General features: G+C 38.7%; 1 protein-coding gene across 1 annotated transcript in view; it reads left to right on the forward strand.

Annotated features, from left to right (window-relative positions):
- Positions 1–20,000, forward strand: part of LOC138040204 (sperm-associated antigen 6-like) — a 25,512-nt gene that overhangs the window by 5,188 nt on the left and 324 nt on the right. The window contains exons 3-14 of the mRNA XM_068886185.1: positions 2,754–2,920; positions 6,344–6,412; positions 7,352–7,466; positions 8,620–8,747; positions 9,382–9,459; positions 10,620–10,725; positions 12,035–12,102; positions 13,035–13,187; positions 14,792–14,845; positions 16,936–17,073; positions 18,653–18,915; positions 19,905–20,000. The exon at positions 19,905–20,000 is cut by the window's right edge and continues 324 nt beyond it. Of these exons, the coding sequence (XP_068742286.1) occupies positions 2,754–2,920; positions 6,344–6,412; positions 7,352–7,466; positions 8,620–8,747; positions 9,382–9,459; positions 10,620–10,725; positions 12,035–12,102; positions 13,035–13,187; positions 14,792–14,845; positions 16,936–17,073; positions 18,653–18,915; positions 19,905–19,971 (1,406 nt within the window). The 3' untranslated portion in view covers positions 19,972–20,000. The remainder of the gene's footprint in view (positions 1–2,753; positions 2,921–6,343; positions 6,413–7,351; positions 7,467–8,619; positions 8,748–9,381; positions 9,460–10,619; positions 10,726–12,034; positions 12,103–13,034; positions 13,188–14,791; positions 14,846–16,935; positions 17,074–18,652; positions 18,916–19,904) is intronic.

Consider the following 20,000-nt stretch of genomic DNA (forward strand, 5'->3'; position numbering starts at 1 on the left):
CCAAAGATTTCCTGTATCATGGTGAACTAACAGAGGGAAAAACAAGAGCTGGTTGCCCTCTCCTTCGAAACAAAGACACCTGCAAAAGAGACCTCAAACTGTGTGGCATAGACATTGACACTTGGGAAAAGCAGGCAAACGACCACCAAGCCTGGCGCCAGGCTGTGCGGCAGGGCATGAAAGTCACAGAGGAGAACAGATGGGCAACGGCAGTCCTGAAAAGACAAAGGAGAAAAGAGGGGAGAAACCAGCCATCACCCCTCATGTTTTCACGAAGAGCAACAGAGACTGCAGATTGCGGGTTGGCCTCTTCAGCCACTCACACAGTTGTCAACGACAGTGATGTTGTACCATCGTCTCTCGCAGACGGATGGATGCCAACGATTCGTGAACTTCTCAAGCCAGCCTTGGCTAAAATGTCAATTTGGTAATGTTTGGATCTTCTTTCTCCTTTTCTTCCTGGAACTTTGCAGCTTTGACCATCATGATAATTTTTCTTGAGACACGGAGACCTTTATGGCATCTATCAAATATCCACTCTAACAAATTTCAGAGGTAAGATGTCTTCCACCTCCATCTAGATGTTGCCGTATAGCACCACCAGACCTCTCAACCTTTAATTCTTCTATTTTTGTCTTGCTTTTTCTTCCAGTCACGAATACTGTTTCGATCAATTTTATATATTTTCTTGGCAGCGTGATTTGAGTTCGTTTCAGCATAGTGAATGACTTCCAACTTGAAATCAATTGAATACGAACGCACCTTCTCACCTTTATGGGAAGATGATTTTAACTCACACTCCTCCATCGTAAAAAATAAATGCTTTTAATTTATTCCAATAAGTGCATTTACTGTCAAGGAACCAAGAACAAAACTCTAAGTTAACTTAGAATAAAGCAACAGTTATTGAACAAAGGTGGCGAGTTGTGCGGGTATAAACTGCTCACAAAGATGTGATGCAAAAGGAATGTTCTTGATGACAGCATATCTGACAGCTTCGAACAAATACACGGTGTGCGACAAAAGATCATTTTGCATCTGCTGGTCCTCGTTGATCATAGTACGATATACCCAAGCTGTAATCTAAAAGAGTTCAGGCAAGAGTTCAAGGAATATCTTTTGTCCAGCTCTACTGTTGCGAGTTTGAATCTGTTGCTCATGGTCATCACATTCTATAAAAAGTCTGGAAGCCAGTAGTTAGAGAAAAACTCACTTGCAAGCATGATACAAGAGAACTTAGCAAAGCTGTATGATGAATTTTCAGTTTGCATTTACCACCTGTCTACCAGCAGCTCTCAAGATCAAGAACTAGTTGGACAATAATTTTGCCTATAGAATTATCACTTCAGGGCCCGGTTGTTCGAAAGGTGATTAACTTAATCCAGGATTAGCGTGAACATTTGTTTCATGTTTTCAACTTTTTGGTGAAAGTTTCTTTTGCTTATTTTTGTTTTCCAAGATTGACTTCTTCTGACGTAAATATTTGTCGAGTATCAGTGTTGAGCAGCATTTGGAAATAGAGAAATAAAATTCCTTGGTTAATTTTTAATCTGAGATTAGCGTTAATCGGCTTTTGAACAACCGGGCCCTGCTGTGTAAATATTTATTTCGTGAATGTTGCAGTTTAGAATTTTTACGGAAGCTTAGGTTTCTCGAGGACAGACATGTGGTTCCAGGGCGGTATACTGCTTTTTCTAACGATAAGAAAATGGTGACAATTCTCCACAGAGAAGTAAAGCGCAAAGTTGAGAAAGTTAAGCATGTGAAGTTGGAAGTCATGCGGCCGAAGACCAAAAACAATAATTATTATGAACTTCCAGCCTGAATAAACCATAACTGATCAGTCCATGTTAATTATTAATTTTTTTGTGAAGAATAAGGATGGGGGGGGGGGGGGGGGGTTTATTAATTAACTTTCCTCCTCTGAAAAGGGGGGGGGTATGAGAGAGGGGGGCTTAATAGACTGAGGATTTATGGTAATAAAGTTCCTTTCCTTTCCTTTCCTAAGTAGTTGTGTTAAAAAGAGCTTGTTGCGGAGCATTTTTAGGGCTATTTCCCCTTCCCTCAAACCCCCTTTTCCACTGTTTTTATCAGTGTGACGGGTGCCTGTCTCCTATGCTGCGTGCCAGGCCGCTCATAGCTGGGTTTAATACCAGGGTTTCCCAGCCATGGGAGCAGTCTCCATTTAGGAGCTGGCTGCCAATGGTGGAAGCTCCTGGATGCTTCAGGCACCCAACCTCCACTACAGCGTGTATTAAATGTAAATTAATGTGCTTATTAGTTGACCACTCCCTTCAAGGGCATTTCTGGATCAACCAGCCCAATGGGTTCAGACCGAATGCATGTGAAGGCACCACACAGGTCTGCCATACGGCCCATGTGTGATCTCACAGCACCGCAAACCCAGCCAGATGTAATTGACTGCGAGTCCATTTTGAGGAGGGAGGAAAACCGGAGTACCTGGAGAAAAACCCTCGAAGTCAGATTGAGATCAACTGAAACTCAGCCCACATATGACCCATGGTCAGAGTTGAACCTGGGTCACAGAGGTGGGAGGCGTGGTTGATGACCGCTAAACCACCCTGACTCCCCACCCACTCCTTAACTAGTGATGGAGTTGTTAACTGTGGACAACACACAGACCTGACCATACAAACACCCTCTTTCATTGCATTCACAATTTTTTTTTTAATTACATTCATTTGTATGCTACCAAGGGTTCTGTACAGTTGTAATTGTGATTTTTTTTGCAGGTGCATTGGCCCTCCTGAGACCTCTGCTTCTTGATGTAGCTCCTGATATTCAACAGACTGCTGCTTTGGCTCTTGGCAGATTAGCCAATTATAATGAGGACCTGGCAGAGGCTGTTGTCAAGGGAGACATCCTTCCTCAGCTAGTCTACTCACTGGCTGAACAAAATGTAATGTAGAAAATTGAACAGGCCAATTTTCAGAGTTCATGTCTGTCTCCTCTTCAAAGTGAGTCTAAGACTGCGAAGTTTTGTTGATCGTAATTGGTTCTACTTTAAATGTATAAAATTAATGAAAACTAATTTTCATAAGAAAAACTTCGTCTGTAATTAGACTCGCTTTGAAGAGGAGGCAGACAGTTGAACTCGGAATGGCCTATTGTCTTATTTTAAGAGATGACAGGGACGTCATTGACAATTCTTACAGGAGTTTCGATAAAGATGGAAGTTGACGCTGGTTTGAGTACTGAGAAACGGACCATTGTCATTGTCAAATTGGTTGATCCTTCATGCTTAGGGTGCATAATTATATATTGAGTTATGGATGCACGCAGGAGGTTGCTAAGTATGAGAGAAGCTTAAGCTTAAGAGTTGCTGAGTGCGACTCTAGCTTCTCGAGTGCTTAGCAGACTCTAAAAAAGATTTGTATGGGAATCCCGATAAAAGACCTCAGAACATTTTGCAATTAAAAAGCTTAACCTTATTGCCGTTGTGGGTTTTCCTTCCTGTGTGGTTTTTTTCCAGATTCAACATGAATTTTGAGCTACATGTAGCTATTATCAGCTCCTCGGATGTCAACAGTCATATTAAAATACCAAGGCTGAACACTAAATTCTCAGGAGCCCACCAAAGTGAGTCAAATATTCCTAGATAAAATGTTCCCATGGTTAAAATTCCAGCAAAGAATTCAAAGGCAAAGGTTTTTCTTTCATTTCAATCCACTAGCCGTGCAATCGAAGCCCTGCAGCTGCCAGCAACGTCAGGCAGCTGTTAGTGTCCCAAACGAAACAATAAAACAGTCATGAAAAAGCGCCTCGGTTACTTTTAAGGTGGCACGGAGCGGAGCGGAGGGGTTGACGCAGTGGTAAGATCTCTGCCTTCCAACCCTAAGCTCCCGGGTTCTGCCGAGAGTGGAATATTTGGTGACCTTCTTTCGCGCTAAAGTTCACTCAGCTTTCCATCCTTCCGAGGTCGGTAAAATGAGTACCAGCATGCATGGACTGCTTAGAAGCGGCTGCCATTTGCGCCTGTATATGCTTCCAGTCCGCTGGGGGTAAATTGATCATTGTCAAGCGCCTTTGAGACGTTTGTGATAAAGGCACGATATAAATGCACCACTTTAATACATGTGCGTTGAGTTTTGCTTGACAACGAGTCTTTGGTACATGTACATGTATCTTGGTATTAAAAGAAGTCTTTGTTTGGTATCGTCGTCAGGAAGGACAAACAACTTAGACAATCAAAGGCTTGTTACCAATCCACAAACAAAGAGTTGTTGCCAAGCCGAACTCAACGGTCTCTGTGTGATGTTCAAAGTGAACAAGGATGTTTTTCATCATTTTATTGTTTCGTTTGGGGCAGTAATAGCTGCCTGACGTCACTTGCAGAGCTTCGGTTGTGCAGCTAGCAGATTGAAATGAAAGAAAAACCTTTGCCCTTGAATTCTACGGTGGAATTAAATTAACTGTGGAAACATTTTTTAATAACCAATCTGAGTATTTGACTCAATTTGGTGGGCTCCTGAGAAGTCTGAGTGTTCAGCCTTGGTATTAATTTTTATTAATTGACGATGATTGACAACCAAGGAGCTGATAATGGCTCAATTCGCATCGAATCTGGAAAAAACCACCCAGGAAGGAAGCAACCCTCGATGGCAATAAGGTTAGGCTTTTAATTTAGAATTTTTTCGCAAAATTATCTTCTTAGGGTTTTTTTCAGGATTCCCATGCAAATCCTTATAATTATTTTTGTTGGCTTTCCCTCACACTGAGCTTGGGGTGCCTGTGAGTGCAGTTGCTGAAAATGGACTCCAGGAAACTCTTTTTCTCATTGCGCTTTTCCAATTGTTTTCAATTGTTGATTTTGTTTACAGTTACTGTCACTAAAAACGATAACAACAAGACTTTCTACCTGAAAGTTGCCACACTGCAGACCAAGTTGCTGCCTCTTCATTCTTGTTGAGTGCCTTTCAAATACAAGTTTGGGCATTTTTTGTGTGGGACGGGCCTAATTTGTGCTTCATTTTCATTGCCCCCGGCTCTGGTTGGCTTGTAGTTACTAAAACAAGGAATGTCCTAAAATGATCTGAAATTATCTAAAATGTCCTAAAATGAGCTACGTAACTTAGCCTTCTAATGTCACATGTTGCGGAGATGACGGCATGAAAAAAGGCTGTTCAAGCTGTTGTCATTTGCATAGAGCTGACAGAGCAAAAATTCTGAGTTCGCCAAGCAACGCAGTTTTGATTTGAGTACAGCTGATGGCGCAATAATCTTACTGTGCTCGATAACACAGTTGTGATTGGTCCCGAGCTGACAGCACAAAAGTTTTGGATTACTGTAATTTTTGCACATGCAGCAACCGTCACCTCGTGATTGACTTAGAGTAATGACAGCACAAAAATCTTGAGTTTGCCCGACAATGTACATTTAATGAGTGGTGCAGATTGAAATTATTTGTACCATTTTGTCTGTTTTAGTTAATTTTAGGTGATTTGGAGACGTCTTTATTAATTTTATTTTAGATACCGTTGTACATGTAGCTCATTAGGTCATTTTAGATCATTTTAGGTCATTCAGGACTTGTTTTGGTGACTATAAATATAGACTGGTTGACTTCCCTGCTTGCCAAGAAGTCAATATCGGGAAATATTTGGCTCAGGTCCTCCCTGGGGTCTTTCATTTACCGTTACTGTACTTCATTCACTGTCAACTACAAGGGAACTCGCAAAACTCAACGAAAACGTTTGATCCAAAATGAAACTGCGTGTCGGCTGTGCGTATAATAGGGAAATACACCAAAGTCACTTATTATGATTTGGATCAGACTGTTAATTCAATTTAGGAAAAAATTAAGTAACTGACTTAATTCTCTGGGTGAAGTTACATGTACACCAGCACTAACTGAAACCTGCACTCAGATCAAGGCTGTCAATTTTGAAGTAGCCAGTTGGTTGTGAAAATTATGGTCATATTCATTTGAAACATGTTCTAATAATTATTGCTTTTAAGCTGGCTATATTCAGCAGAGAAATTTTAATTAAGGTTACCATTTTAGGAGCCCTTAAAGACTGGAGTTCTTAATCACCCTTTTTGGCCATAAATGCTCTTTAATACTTCTAATCAATAAAAATTGTATCAAAAGTTAATTTTTTCTCTTGAACTGGAAATCAGGCATGGGAATTTTAGAGAGGCAACATTGGCTTAGCCTGCGAACAGCAAACGCATTTCCGACGACCGGAAATGCGTCTGCTGTTCGCAGGCTAACATTGGCTAGGATATGAAGTATAATTTTAGCTTATTGCATTCTTTACATGGGTGATCACCAGTATTGAAATTATGTACCATTAATTTTTCAATTATTTTCTCTTTTCAGCGCTTTTATAAAAAAGCTGCAGCCTTCGTACTTCGCGCTGTGGCAAAGCATTCTCCCCAGTTGGCACAGGTATCTTTAATACTAGGACATCTTTTTTTTCTTCTTTTGACCCAATTTAAAACCAATAATTGAATTCACACCTGAAAGGTTTGGTCTCATACATTTAGATAAGCAGCTGCATCCCCAATTTAATGTCCAAAATGAGATCAAAACAGTGCAGCTAATTCTACACATTCAAGTTTTTCACAGTACTGCTGGTCTTCTGATAGGATGCGGAAAAAAAATAAAGAATGTTGTATATTTATTAGTAAGTTAGAACATCTTCAGGGTGATTTCTCACAAAGCACCCAATAAAATATTCAACTACATGTAGATCAGCCTACCGCAAAATCATGTGTTCTTACATGTATATGCAGGTGTTGTGAAGGTGATTTTGATGTATTATCTTCACGTAAAATAACAAAAACCTTTTTTCTTTTTTTTTTTTAATGAACAAAACATGAAGTGAATAATAATCACTTGTTAGGCTTCCATTGCCAAAGGTATCAAATGAGTTGTGTTGAAACTCAATTTTCTTGGTTTAATATTTCCATCTACATGTAAACTCCGTCCCTGTAACAAACATGGCTGACTAGCGGCAGGTATTTTTTACAGGTCACAGGTCAGATTTACAGGTCATTGTCTTAACTTCAATAGAACATTACCTACTCCTTTCCTAATGTAACCTTAGGCCTAAATAATAGTCTTTAGGCCTGGGGTTAGCATTAATAAAGGGTTAGGGGTGTTTTTAACCATTGTTACAACAGTGACCTGTAAACGGTAAAATTATAAATATACCTGCTGGGCTGACTAGTACCAGGTTCCCTATAATCTTAGCTGAGGTAACCGAATATGCTCTAAAGACCTTAATTTAATAGTAAAAACATGGTTTATAGTCATACATTGTACCCTTATAACACATGTAGAGTTAAAAATTTTATTTGATGATCATGTTGTGATCCTTTTAAGGCTGTAGTGGATTGTGGTGCTTTGGATGCCCTCGTGATTTGTTTGGAGGAATTCGACCCTGGAGTGAAAGAAGCTGCAGCCTGGGCTCTAGGTTATATTGCAAGACACAATTCAGGTATAAAGAAAGTTTTTCTTTTATTGGGCAATAGGCTGGGAGCCGAGAATAAAAAGGAATGCAAATGAAAAAGTGATCATTTATTGTCATATTTTTATCTTCCTTACAGTCAAACCAAGTGAAGCGTACCCCTCAAGATTGCATTAATGAACTGAGATTTTGAAACTTGAACCCGCTAGTCGTTTCAAGAATGCAATAATGAATTGATTATTCGAATATTGAACTCCCTCGTTCGGTCCAAGAATACGGCTAACGGGTTCCGTTTCCGAAAAATCGATTCAGTATTGCATTCTAGAAAAGACTACTAGGTTTGAAACCTACTAGTCGCAACAGTGAATTGATTTTTCGAAAACGGAAGCCGTTAGCGAATTTAGCCATATTCTTGGATCGAGCGAGCGAGTTCAATATTCGAATAATCAATTCATTATTGCATTCTTGAAACGACTAGCGGGTTCAAGTTTCAAATAATCACTTCATTAATGCAATCTTAAGGGGTACGCTTCACTTGGTTTGACTGTAAAAACCATGCATTCACTCTTCAGGCACCTCAGGACAACCCCAGATGACGAGTAAAATCGTCTGGTGTTAGTAAAATCGGTTATAAGTCTCACTCTCAGGAGTCAATGGGTTAATGGAGGGGACAGTTTTTAATGACTGATTTCCCATTGACCCCTCACTACATGTACGTACAAGTGCCCCAGGGGACCCTCTAAGTTGTCAAGTAAAAATTAATTGTCTGGCATTAGACAGAGTATAAAAACCTGTGGTCTCGCTCTCCGGAGTCAAATGCGTTAATGGACGAGACTGGTTTACCCATTCACCCCTCACTACAGCTGGCACCCCGCAACGCCCCCAGTTGACGAGTAAAATCGTCTAACATTAAACAGAGTAAAATCTGTTAAGTCTCACTCCCAGGAGTCAATGGGTTAATTATTGAAGGGGACATTGTTTTTGACTGGTTAACCCATGCATTTACTCCTTAGGCGCTCCAGCACACCCCCAGTTGACAACTAAAATCGTCTGGTGTTTATAGACGGAGAGTAAATCTGTCAATTAGGTCTGACTCCCAGCAGTCAATGGTTTAAGGCCAGGTCTCGAACAATTAACCCTTCAAAATGGACCTTTACATCTTAAAAAATTTACTCCTTTACAGAGCTGTCGCAAGCTGTGGTTGATGCTGGTGCAGTGCCTCTGTTAGTGCTTTGTATCCAGGAGCCTGAAATGCCACTCAAGAGAATCGCAGCATCTGCATTGAGTGACATTTGCAAACACTCCCCAGAGGTAGGAAACTGCTTTTTTTTTGTTTTTGTTCTCAGACTGTTACGTAACTTTTCTATGGGTATAATTATCTAGAAAACACTGCATAATATAAAAACTGCATAAGATTGTAAATGTTGTAGTTCAAATTTTTCCTTCAAGTTGGTTAAAGTTTTTCAAAGTACTGTTGTTTGTTTTTTACATTGTACTTTCCTTTGTTTCATGTCTGTAAGACAATCAAGGGTCTGGAACAATTTTTAACTACAGCATGAACAAATGAATCCAAGCTATCCAAATCAGTGGATGGGTATAATGCATAATAGGACATTTGCTTGATGATGCCATTTGACTACAAGTACCAGAATCCTTCAGGTTTTGCTTGTCTCATGCTAATTAGAGCTATCGTTATTTTTACCCCACTGGGAATGCAAAATTTAAATATGAAAAGAAAAACAAACTGAATTGTGGTAGTTGTAGTCAAATGACACCATCGTGAAAATTGCTCATTTGCCTAACCTTCTTGCCCTTTTCAAGCACTGTTTTACTCCCTGTGCACTTCATGAATTCCCCCCCTTTAAATCAAATTTGTCTGTCATTAAAATTTATAATATATAATAATATTTTCATGGAAATAATTTCAGTTATTTTTTACCTCTAGTTGGCACAAACAGTGGTGGATGCTGGGGCTGTTGCTCACCTCGCACAAATGATTCTTAATCCAGATTTTAAATTAAAGGTAATCATGCACCTTCTTCCATCAATCCCTGTACCACAATGCATAAATTAAAGTTATTATAATTATAAAAGTTTGACTATGTAAAAATCTCTCTTATTGTACTGCAGTTACACTTAATATGTACAAGGTTATAAAATTATAGGCATAGATGGTTAATTGTGTGTCTGATATTTTAAATTTGTACATCATTTGAAAAACAAAATAATATAATTCAATAGAGCTGTAGTCATGAAATGGTTAAAATTTAAAGACTTTCAAATTGGCATTTTGGCAACCTGTGCTTTTTGTACAGTCGTGTTGATATTAACTAAAATTAAATTTTTGACTTGCAAAAGCTGTCAGTAAAATTGTTAGGCAGTCTACATGTACATAAACTGTAGGTCTTTTCAGCAGCACTATTTAAAGTAATTATAAATTGTAAATGTTGTCATTTTATGCACATGCCATTTTAGCCCTTTGACGTCCAAACCGGCCGAAACCGTCCAACGCCATCTGAGTATTTTACTCTGTCTAACGCCAGATGATTTTACTCATCAATGGGGAACCCCTGGGAGTCAATTGATGGGTTAACATGCTTTAGCCCATTTTGACTGACCTCCCTTGATGAGTAAAATCATCTGGCATTGGAGAGAGTAACATCTACAGTATTAAGTCAAACTCCTAGAAGTCAATATGGATTAATTATTTTTTTAGTCAGATTTTTAATCAGCTTGAATAGCTAAGATTTAAAACCCAAGACAACCAAGATAAATTATGGTATGCTACAACTTTCACAGAGTCAACCAAGTGATGGAGCACTATTCAACATCCTTGAGTCTTTCTTCATTTAATGGCTTCATGGCTGGGTGGGCCTTAAATGACATTGATTTTAATTAGCATTTATCAAATTCACCTCAGCTTCTCTTTCATGATTATTGTGAACTCTATGAACATCATTATTTTTCATGTCACTAAACATAAAACTTATCATACATAGTTGTACTTCAGGTCAAAAATGATCATTATGCAGTTTTATGTAGGTGGCATCAGGGCCTGAGTGCATTATTAAAGTACACTGTATGATTTGGATAGGGTGATTACATCTGTATGATTGTTGAAAACAATAATTATTCTGTCACCTCAATAATGCTTAATTTTTTTTCCTTCATTTTGTTTTTCAGCGTCACATATTCTCGGCATTAAGCCAGATTGCCAAGCACTCTGTGGACCTGGCTGAAATGGTTGTGGAAGCTGAAATTTTTCCCTCTGTCCTGATGTGCCTCAAAGGTACAAACATTTGCAAGTCATCATGTAGATATTATTAATTTTAAAGTTATGATAATAATATACATGAAAAAATTACTCGATTTTGATTGGCTGAGAGCAGTGCATGTGTCATGTGTAACACAGTGCAAAAAGTGTAATACCAGTGCAGTGAAATTCTGGATTATGATTGGCTTATTATAAACAATAGGGTTTGGTCAGAACCAATCAAATCTTTGTTTTCAAATCTAGTGCATGCCCTAAATGGCACAATTTTTCCCTGATTGGATGATGTGTGAGCATTTCTTCTGCTTAACAATCTCGAGTTTTTTCATGTATATTTATTAATAAGTTATCACATGATTTTTCTCGTGCAATTTGGAATAAATAAGCACTTGTAAATTTTTTCAGAGACTGCAAATTGCACGAGTCCATAGGGATCTTCTTTGAAAAAATTTACTCGTGCTTATTTATTCCAAATTGCACTCAAAATCATGTGATTACCTATACTTAGTCTTATATTATAACTACATAGTATTATAATTATGGTCTCTGAGTTGCAGGGATGATGCAGTAGTGAGAGCACTCGCCTCCCTCCAATGTGGCCCGGGCTTGATTCTCAGACTCTGCTTCACATGTGGGTTGAGTTTGTTGGTTCTCTACTCTGCACCACGAGATTTTTCTCCGGGTACTGCGGTTTTCTCCTCTCCTCAAAAACCAGCATTTGACTTCATTTGCGTTAATTGTTAAATTTCAGTTTACGTGTACACTTGTGTCCCCTATTAGTGCTCCAGCGCTAGAACGACTAGACACTAAAAATAAAGTTCCTTTCCTTTCCTTAAGGCTGGGGCAGTGTTAATAAGTCATTCTCACAAAAGTTCCATTAATTCGTGTGCATTATTTGTGGCAATGGACCTTTTCAAATTTAGTGACAACTGACCTTTCAGTATATTAATTGAACTATTCAAGGTACAACTGACTGTGTGCCATACTCACAATGAAAAATCTTGTCCTAGAGCTGCAAAACTAGTGTGTGTGCTAACCTTAGAACTAATTAATTTGTGCTCCTACCAAGGTACTTACAGTGTAAGTACTCAATTCTGAAGTTTATTTAAGGTAACTAATTAGAGAAACCATTGTTGACCAATCTACATGTACATGTCAAGAAGGCCAGTACATTCTAGAACAGATCAAATCAAGTGTGTTGGAATATCCCAATTGGGATATCCAAATATTCTTTTTGTTTTTTTGGAAAAGAGGCTCTCTTCAACTACATAATTACTACATGATGAAAAGATGGTTTCTTCTAACCCTCTACTTTGTTTTAAAATAGACTCAGATGAATATGTGAAAAAGAATGTAGCAACCCTGATAAGGGAAATCGCAAAACATACGCCAGAGGTACGTACTTTTGCTTATTAAAGCCAGTCACGTGTTGTTGATTGATGTGAAGTTGTGTCATGTCATATCAGGTCAAGTCGAGACATGTAAGGACAGTATGATTTTGATAGTATCGTGTACAAACATCACATTTAGTTTCCCTTCTCTTCAACTTGACGTCAGAAAAGCAGGTGCTATTACAGTCACAAAGTGTGGCCTTATTTCTCATTTTTAAAGTAGGCAGAAACACTTATCCTAACCCATTCCTAAATTGTAACCCTTTCCGACTCTCACCCTAAGCCTATTATTATTGTAAATAATTACCAGTATGTTCTTCATGTTTAGGCTAAAAGGAAAAGTCTGTTCCATCTCCCACAGGAGTGTGCATCTTATTTTGCTGGAATCCTGCACGTAAAGTTGTACTATGATCAAAAAATCGAATCTCTTTTTCCTTTGGATTTCAAAACTAAGGGGATATTTACATGAGACCGGGACGAACTCAGACCGGTGTCACAGTGGATTTGGACGCCATAATAATTTGTGTTTACAAGCCGGAATTTTACGTTATTGAATGAATGACGTCATTTTCCCCTAGATCCAACCCTCTGAGGTGCAATTCGGTCAGTTTTGAACAGAAGTAATGGCGGACCGTGAAATCCAAAACTTACACTCAAAGTAAACAGCCTTTGGATAAAAATCAAAGCTCAAAATTTTGCCAGGCAGATGTTAAGCAAACACACATTCAAAATCTGAAGAAAAAAAGGAAGTGGTTTTTTGATCATAGTACCACTCTAAGTGCCCAGATCATGTTAAAAAAATAATGACTTGTTGAAAGGTCGTGATGTCACTGGTGGAAGTCACTGAAGTGATTATTTTGGACATTTTAGTTGATTACTTAATACTCCCTGTAGTTCATAACTCGAAGTGTGTAAATTCCTTTTTATTAAACCCAGCTTGCACAGTTGATTACCAATGCTGGAGGTGTAGCAGCAGTTGTGGATTTCATCAAAGAAACCAGAGGAAATGTTCGTCTTCCTGGAATCATGATGCTGGGATATGTCTCTGCTCACTCTGAAACACTTGCTATGTCTGTCATCGTATCAAAAGTATGTACAATATCATTTTTTACCACAATTTATTGTAATCTCGCAATCTGATTGGCTAATTTTCCGTTGTCGATAAGAGTCTAGACAACGCTGTACGCGTCATGCTCGTGTCAATTTGTCACGCAATATAATAGCCAATCAGCAAATGTTGTGGACTCACTCGGTTCCGCCTCATGAATCCACAACATTTTGACCACTGTGATGACGAATATCGTTGTCGATAAGAGTACAGACAACGCTGAACAGTGTCCCTTGGTATAAAAGTTGGCACCAACATTAATTTCGAATAACAGTAATCTTCTACTGTATTTCTTAAACTGCAGACCTTGACTTTTAGAGTCTTTTCTTGAAAGAGTATTAGTGCTCCTTTAAAGAACCATGGGGAGTCTGAAGTTCAAGTCCACAGTCTGTTGCATTGATTGACATCAGTGAAAAATGCTTGATTCAGAGAATATCTAAAATATTTACGAATTTATAATTACTTAGTCTCGACTGATCCAAAATATTGACAAGTCTATAATTACTTGGTGTCAGCTAAACAATTCAATTGAGCAGCAGTCACTGGACAAAGAGAGATAGAACAAAATTCCATTGCGAAGCTGGTTAGGTAGTGCATAAATTGCAATTGATGCACGTGCCCTCAATTAGTGCTGCCGGGTCTTTCTTTCTAATGTTTTTTTCTAAAATTGTCCAGTGACTGACGCTGTCGATCGCTTAAGGATAGTCTGGACCAAAGATATGGACCCCGATATCTGATCGAATGTTTTCCGTATCTTACTGTAGAGTAGCGAGGTATTTCAAATTCAGCATTTCTTAAGGAGTAACCTTTGTTTGCAGTACTAAAAAGTTCAACTATGTAATCAGGCGCCAAGCCATTACTAACTTTGTACATAAAGTTACAATACATACATACATACATACATACATACATACATACATACATACATACATACATACATACATACATACATACATACATACATACATACATACATACATACATACATACATACATACATACATACATACATACATACATACATACATACATACATACACATACATACATACATACATACATACATACATACATACATACATACATACTTTATTACCACTTCCCCAAAGAGGATTGAAGCCGCCTGTTGTAGAGAGAGGGCAGCTTTGTAGGGCGTAGAAGACCTTGATAATTGTCTGTCCTGCAGTTGTAAATTACTCTTAGAGCGCGTTCTTGCAGTCTCTCCAGTTTTCGCCTCTCAGACTGTTTACAAAAATGCCATACGATCTGGCAATATGTCAGATGAGGAATAATTGCTGTTTGGTACAGTTGAAGCTTAGTCTTGCTTGAGATAAGGTTGCGTAGCCTTAATAACACACCGCCATTTCTGCAAAGGGTTCTTGTGTACCTCTAATGTTCAACCTTCTGTCAGTACACTCTATATATTTGAAAAACCAAGATGGCTGTCATTTCTTTGTGTAGAGAAACTCAACTTCGCCTTGACATCATTCTTGTAAAAATCAAGAATAATACCGGGTCTCTTGCAATTGCTATAAACATTAATACCCCGTTAATAGGAATCCTAATTGCCTTGTCTTTGTGCTAGGGAGCCATCGAATTAGCTGCAATTCTAACAGAAAATGAAGAGGATCATATCAAGGTATGTCTTCAGTTCAAATTACCCTGTGATCAAAAACCATCATTTTATTTGACTTCCTTTAATTTGATTCGGTTTGATTTTATTTCAAGACCATATGATAGATGGCAATGAACCACGCACCGGTAGCCCTGGGCTGACGTGCGGGAGGTCGTGAGTTGGACTCCGGCCGGACCAACACTCAGGGTCTTTTAAATAACTGAGAAGAAAGTGCTGCCTTTGTAATAGACCTTATTCACGATGGCCGCCATGTTGGATTTGCTATTATCATGTAAATTAGCTACACACTTCTGAGGGGCCAAACAAGACAAGTTCGAGAGGTTTTGACGAACATCTTAGCCACACAGACGATTTTTTTCACGTTCATTGAATGTTTTTCACTTAAGTAGTAAAATAGAATGATTACACAAGTTAGCTCCAAGGTTTTTTTTAGTGAAAAATGAGGAGATAACGAAATATAAAGTCAAAATGTCAAAGGCAATCAAAGATATAAAATTATCATAAATGGGACTTAATCCTAAATTCTAAAATGTACTTTTAGAAATGTTAATTCAATATTTCGACGCGCCGATTTTCCGCAATTTGCCTTTTTTCCAATGTTTGCCCCCCAACATTACACATGGCTAATTTGCATGACAATTTGAAAACCAACATGGCGGCTATCGTGAACAAGGCCTATTACACCCGCAAATGGTTAGACTTTCAAGTCTTCTCGGATAAGGACTATGAACCGTTGGCCCCGTCTCACAAATATTTTCTATGTTCATAAGTTCTCTATGGGGCGTTAAAGAACCCACACACTATTCGAGAAGAGTAGGGGATGAAGTCCTCGGTGTTCCGGTTTTGCGGCTGTCCTTTGTGACTGTGTGGGTGGGAGGGTGTAGCAGGTCCACATCAGCTGAATAGCTGCCAAACCTTCAACCAGCTCAAACAAATGATGGTGATGATCATGATGATGATCATGATGATGATCATTATTATTATTATTTATTTATTTATTTTTTTATTATTATTATTTTTTTTTTTAATATAATCATTTTATTTGCATAATAAAAAATAAAAATATTTACAAAAATTAAAATATCTCCAAAAGGTAAGAACTATAAATTTACGAGCAATATAGGTATTTCTCTGTTTAAAACTGTTTTAAAACTTCCAAATAAATAAATAAATAAATAAATAAAATAAAATAGAACAGTCATTTAATATTAGATCAGGCAAGTTCAACGTCCACATCAATGTCTTTAACATTATTGGTTCGCCTCCTATTTGATCTGGAGCCTCTGAGGCAGAGTAGCGCTGACCTTAAAATAGAGAAAGAAACTTTTCCTCTTATCCACGTCATTGTCTTTGCATAGTCTTCGCCTTTCTTTATGGATATCAGTTCTGCGAGTCGGCTATGGTATCTTAAACATTCGCGTCCCATACCTCCTGTTGTGGTGAATACTAATGGCGTAAAGGACGCTTGTTCGACTTCCAGGACTCGTCGTTCATACATTCTTTTCTTCTCGTTTTCATGAAGGCGATACACTTGTTCTGGCGTAAGATCTTTGTATGAGTCAGCGTTTGGATGGCATACTCTTATATCGAAAAAGGTCGACTTTTGTTTCTCCCAAAATCCACGTGCATGAATGTCGAGGCGGGCGTCGCAGGCCAGGTTTGCACCGCTGTTTAAAGTCTCTCCGGTAATTTCTTGTAGAACTGGTTCTGTTTCTACATCATTGCAGACTAGGTTAAGTAGATCAGCTTCGAGGTCGCGTAACTCGTTGTGACGTTGAATAATAAAGCCACCGCGTTTATTATTATTATTATTATTATTATTATTATTATTATTATTATTATTATTATTATTATTATTATTATTATTATTATTACTACTACTATTATTACAGCAACTGGTCTTAGGTCGTTCCTTGGTGCTTACAGAAAGAATCGCCAACGTTGGGAACAAGAACGTTCGTTAAGAAAACTTAAGTACACTTACGTGTGTTCATGTGAACTGGGAAGATTCTCCTCAATTAAGGGATCAAGTACCTCTTTTTAACCTTGTTTAGCACTGAATCTGTGTCTGTGCTCTTTTCAACCTGTTACAGGCCGCTGCCGCGTGGGCCTTGGGTCAGATCGGAAAACATACTCCTCATCATGCTGAACCAGTGGCTGTCACACAAGCTTTGAAATACTTGTTACAGTGTTATCTTAACACTGGAAGCTCTGAAGACCTGCAGGCCAAGGTAAATAGGAAAATACCCAAGTTAATAATTCTAAGCAAGGAGTTTTAGTGTCAGAAGTTGAGACAGTATGGGGAAAATAGAAAAATCGTGTTATTTTTAATATCGTAGTTGATCAGAAATGAAATATAAAGCTCGCTTTTTTGTCGTGGATACGCGGTATAAACGACTATCGTTAGGGATCAGAATATGGAAATTTGTCACTCACTCAGATGTAAAATAATCGACAAGACCAACGACCATTATCGATTTTTTCAAGTCGATATGGCGACGATCAATATCGCTAATCCGACGTTCACTTTCCGAAGTAACGCCGCAACGTACTACCTTGAAATAAGACGGGGTTAAAACCACTCGATAGCTGTGATCACAAAGTTGAGAAATATCCAAATGTTTTTGGTTTCACCATGTTGTAGTTGAACAGTGAAGCGATAAGAATGAACACGAATTCACTCTTTCCTAGCTAATTTAAATGGCTATCCTCTGGTACTTGATAAGCTTTTAACAACCTCGTAAAACGTTTAAAGGAGCTAAAAACACCGGTTGACGATTATTTTCACCTGGTTGTTTTGCATCTATAAAATACAACTAAATACAACATGTTTCATGATCCGTTCCAGATTTCGTGAAAGATTGAAAAGGGTTGAGCCAGGGTCGCACTCGGCGAAGTTTTGTTTACCTACTTTCGATAAGCTTAAAATTTGTGATTTCCTGTTTTGCCGTTTCCAATTTTTGCGAGGTCGCACTGGGTGAAAAATGGATTCCCTAGTTGATGTACATTAACTTAATTTGGGTATCATGTGTCCTTAACGTTTGGATATACAGGAAAAACCCGCATGTAAGAACCTGCATTTTCTCAAGTTGGGTTAAACAGGTTCTTACATAAATGGTATCTAACAAACATTTAGGCTACTTAGGTTCTTTATCAACCGGAAAATTTAGTGATATAGCAAAAGCTACTGAATATTACTGAAAACTTGCGCCTACTTGTTTGTTTGGGCCAAAATCTTTCAGTAAAGTGATTTCAAAGTGCTCGATCTTACAAAAAAATAGTAAGCAAATTGGACCGTTACAACATCACCTCACACTCGGTGCCTGGCTCCAAATGCAGTTTTCACGTCATTTATATATAAATACTACAACTTCTACTATCCACCTTTTTTTGACAGAGTAAGCTTGGCGTCAGTGAAAATCCGCCATTTTATCAATGTGCAATGTCCAGAATTATTCAAATTTTTGCACATCATTGCACTCTCTTTTCTATAAGGACCTTTTTATTATAAGAACGTTCAGGCTACTGAGGATTAACCACCAGCCTCGAGAAAGGCCACTCTGGGACACCGGAGTGGTAAGATTGCATGCAAACGCGAGCAATTTGTCGACCCCACCTAGGTGGGTTACCCCCTACCCGGGTTACCCCATCTCCATGTAATTACAAACATAAACAGGGCCTCAATCTTGTATTGCCGATTTGCAACGCTGAGCATGGCCGGGAACCAAATCGCTGGATCTACCTGTACGGATTCAAGTGATATATTATTTCGTAACCGTGGTCAATCAATTTCTTTTCTTTGTTTTTCAGTCCAAGAAAGCCCTCGCCAACATTCTTCAAAAATGCGTTCATGTACCTGCGTTACAACCGCTTTTGTTCGATGCGCCACCTAACATTTTGAAGTATGTAGTTGGACAGTTTGCCAAGGTTCTTCCAAATGACACCAAGGCGCGCCGGCAGTTTGTGACAAGTGGAGGGTTGAAGAAGGTACAAGAGATCAATGCCGACCCAAATTCTGATCTTGGTGAAAACATCAATGCCATCAACAACTGCTACCCTGAAGAAATTGTAAGGTAAGCTCATACATTCCCTCTGAGGGCAGAGCCTAAGATACACGAGAGAGATTTATCATCACGTTTACGTGAAACGCGAACGGCAAAAGTGACCACGTGACCATGATTCTCCCGCCATTTTCTACGTTTGCCGGCTGCCACTTGCCGTTTCTACGTGAAAGTAGGCATTTTCGCGTTTGCCGTATACGGGAAATTTTCTTCTCATTTTTCTTCTATATAAGAAGTTGTTCGCGGAAAAAAATTACCCAAAATCATTTTCCAGTATGTCAAAGGAGGGAAGATTTTGGTTTTCTTCATGAACTCACGTTGACTCTCTGCTGACCAACAAAACAGCGTCATCGAAACTCTCAAAATTTGTCGGGTAAGGATTTTCATTAAATATATAGCGTCTTGTCCTACAAACGATGTTTAAAAGACTGAGTTTTTGTCTTTGCCTTTTGGTAACTAAATACTCGAGCTGCCGTGGGTCATGCGAAGCTAAAGTCATAACCCTTCTTTCTATTTTAAACGTGATGTTAAATCTCTCTACTTTCCTCTTGGACTAGCCTGCGTGGTAAGCTTTTTGAAGGGGTAGGGGTAGGGGAGTGATCAGTGAGATAGCTCGGACGGGTACTGCGGGGGCACCATGACTGCTCAGGTTGTGCTGATTGGCTTTAAAATCTCGCGATACACTCTTAGCGAATCAGAGATATTTCTTTACACGCTACAAAAAAAACTGTTTGAATAAGAATAGAGCCCCGGTTAGCTACGTGACATGGCCGCTGTTTCTTTGCACAGATATATTAACGTGGCCACCGTGTGCAAATTAAACGAAGAATTGTTTTTCCGCTCACACCGGGAAAATTGAGAATCTCAAACGTGGAGATAAGAATGCTTTTACATTCCCACTGTTAGCGGTGTCGAAATGTCTACGTCTTCACCAGCGTGGTTTGCGTGGTGGTTGAATTTCTGAATAACTCGTTTTGTTTCTCGACTTTCTCTCTTCACAGATATTATTCACCTGGCTATGCTGAGAACCTGCTTCAAAGAGTTGATCAATACCATCCCTTTCATTAATCGTTCCTTTGTTTAGATTAGTAAATAGT

Source organism: Montipora capricornis, chromosome 1 (genome assembly GCF_036669925.1).
Source record: "Montipora capricornis isolate CH-2021 chromosome 1, ASM3666992v2, whole genome shotgun sequence".
NCBI classification, from domain to species: domain Eukaryota; kingdom Metazoa; phylum Cnidaria; class Anthozoa; order Scleractinia; family Acroporidae; genus Montipora; species Montipora capricornis.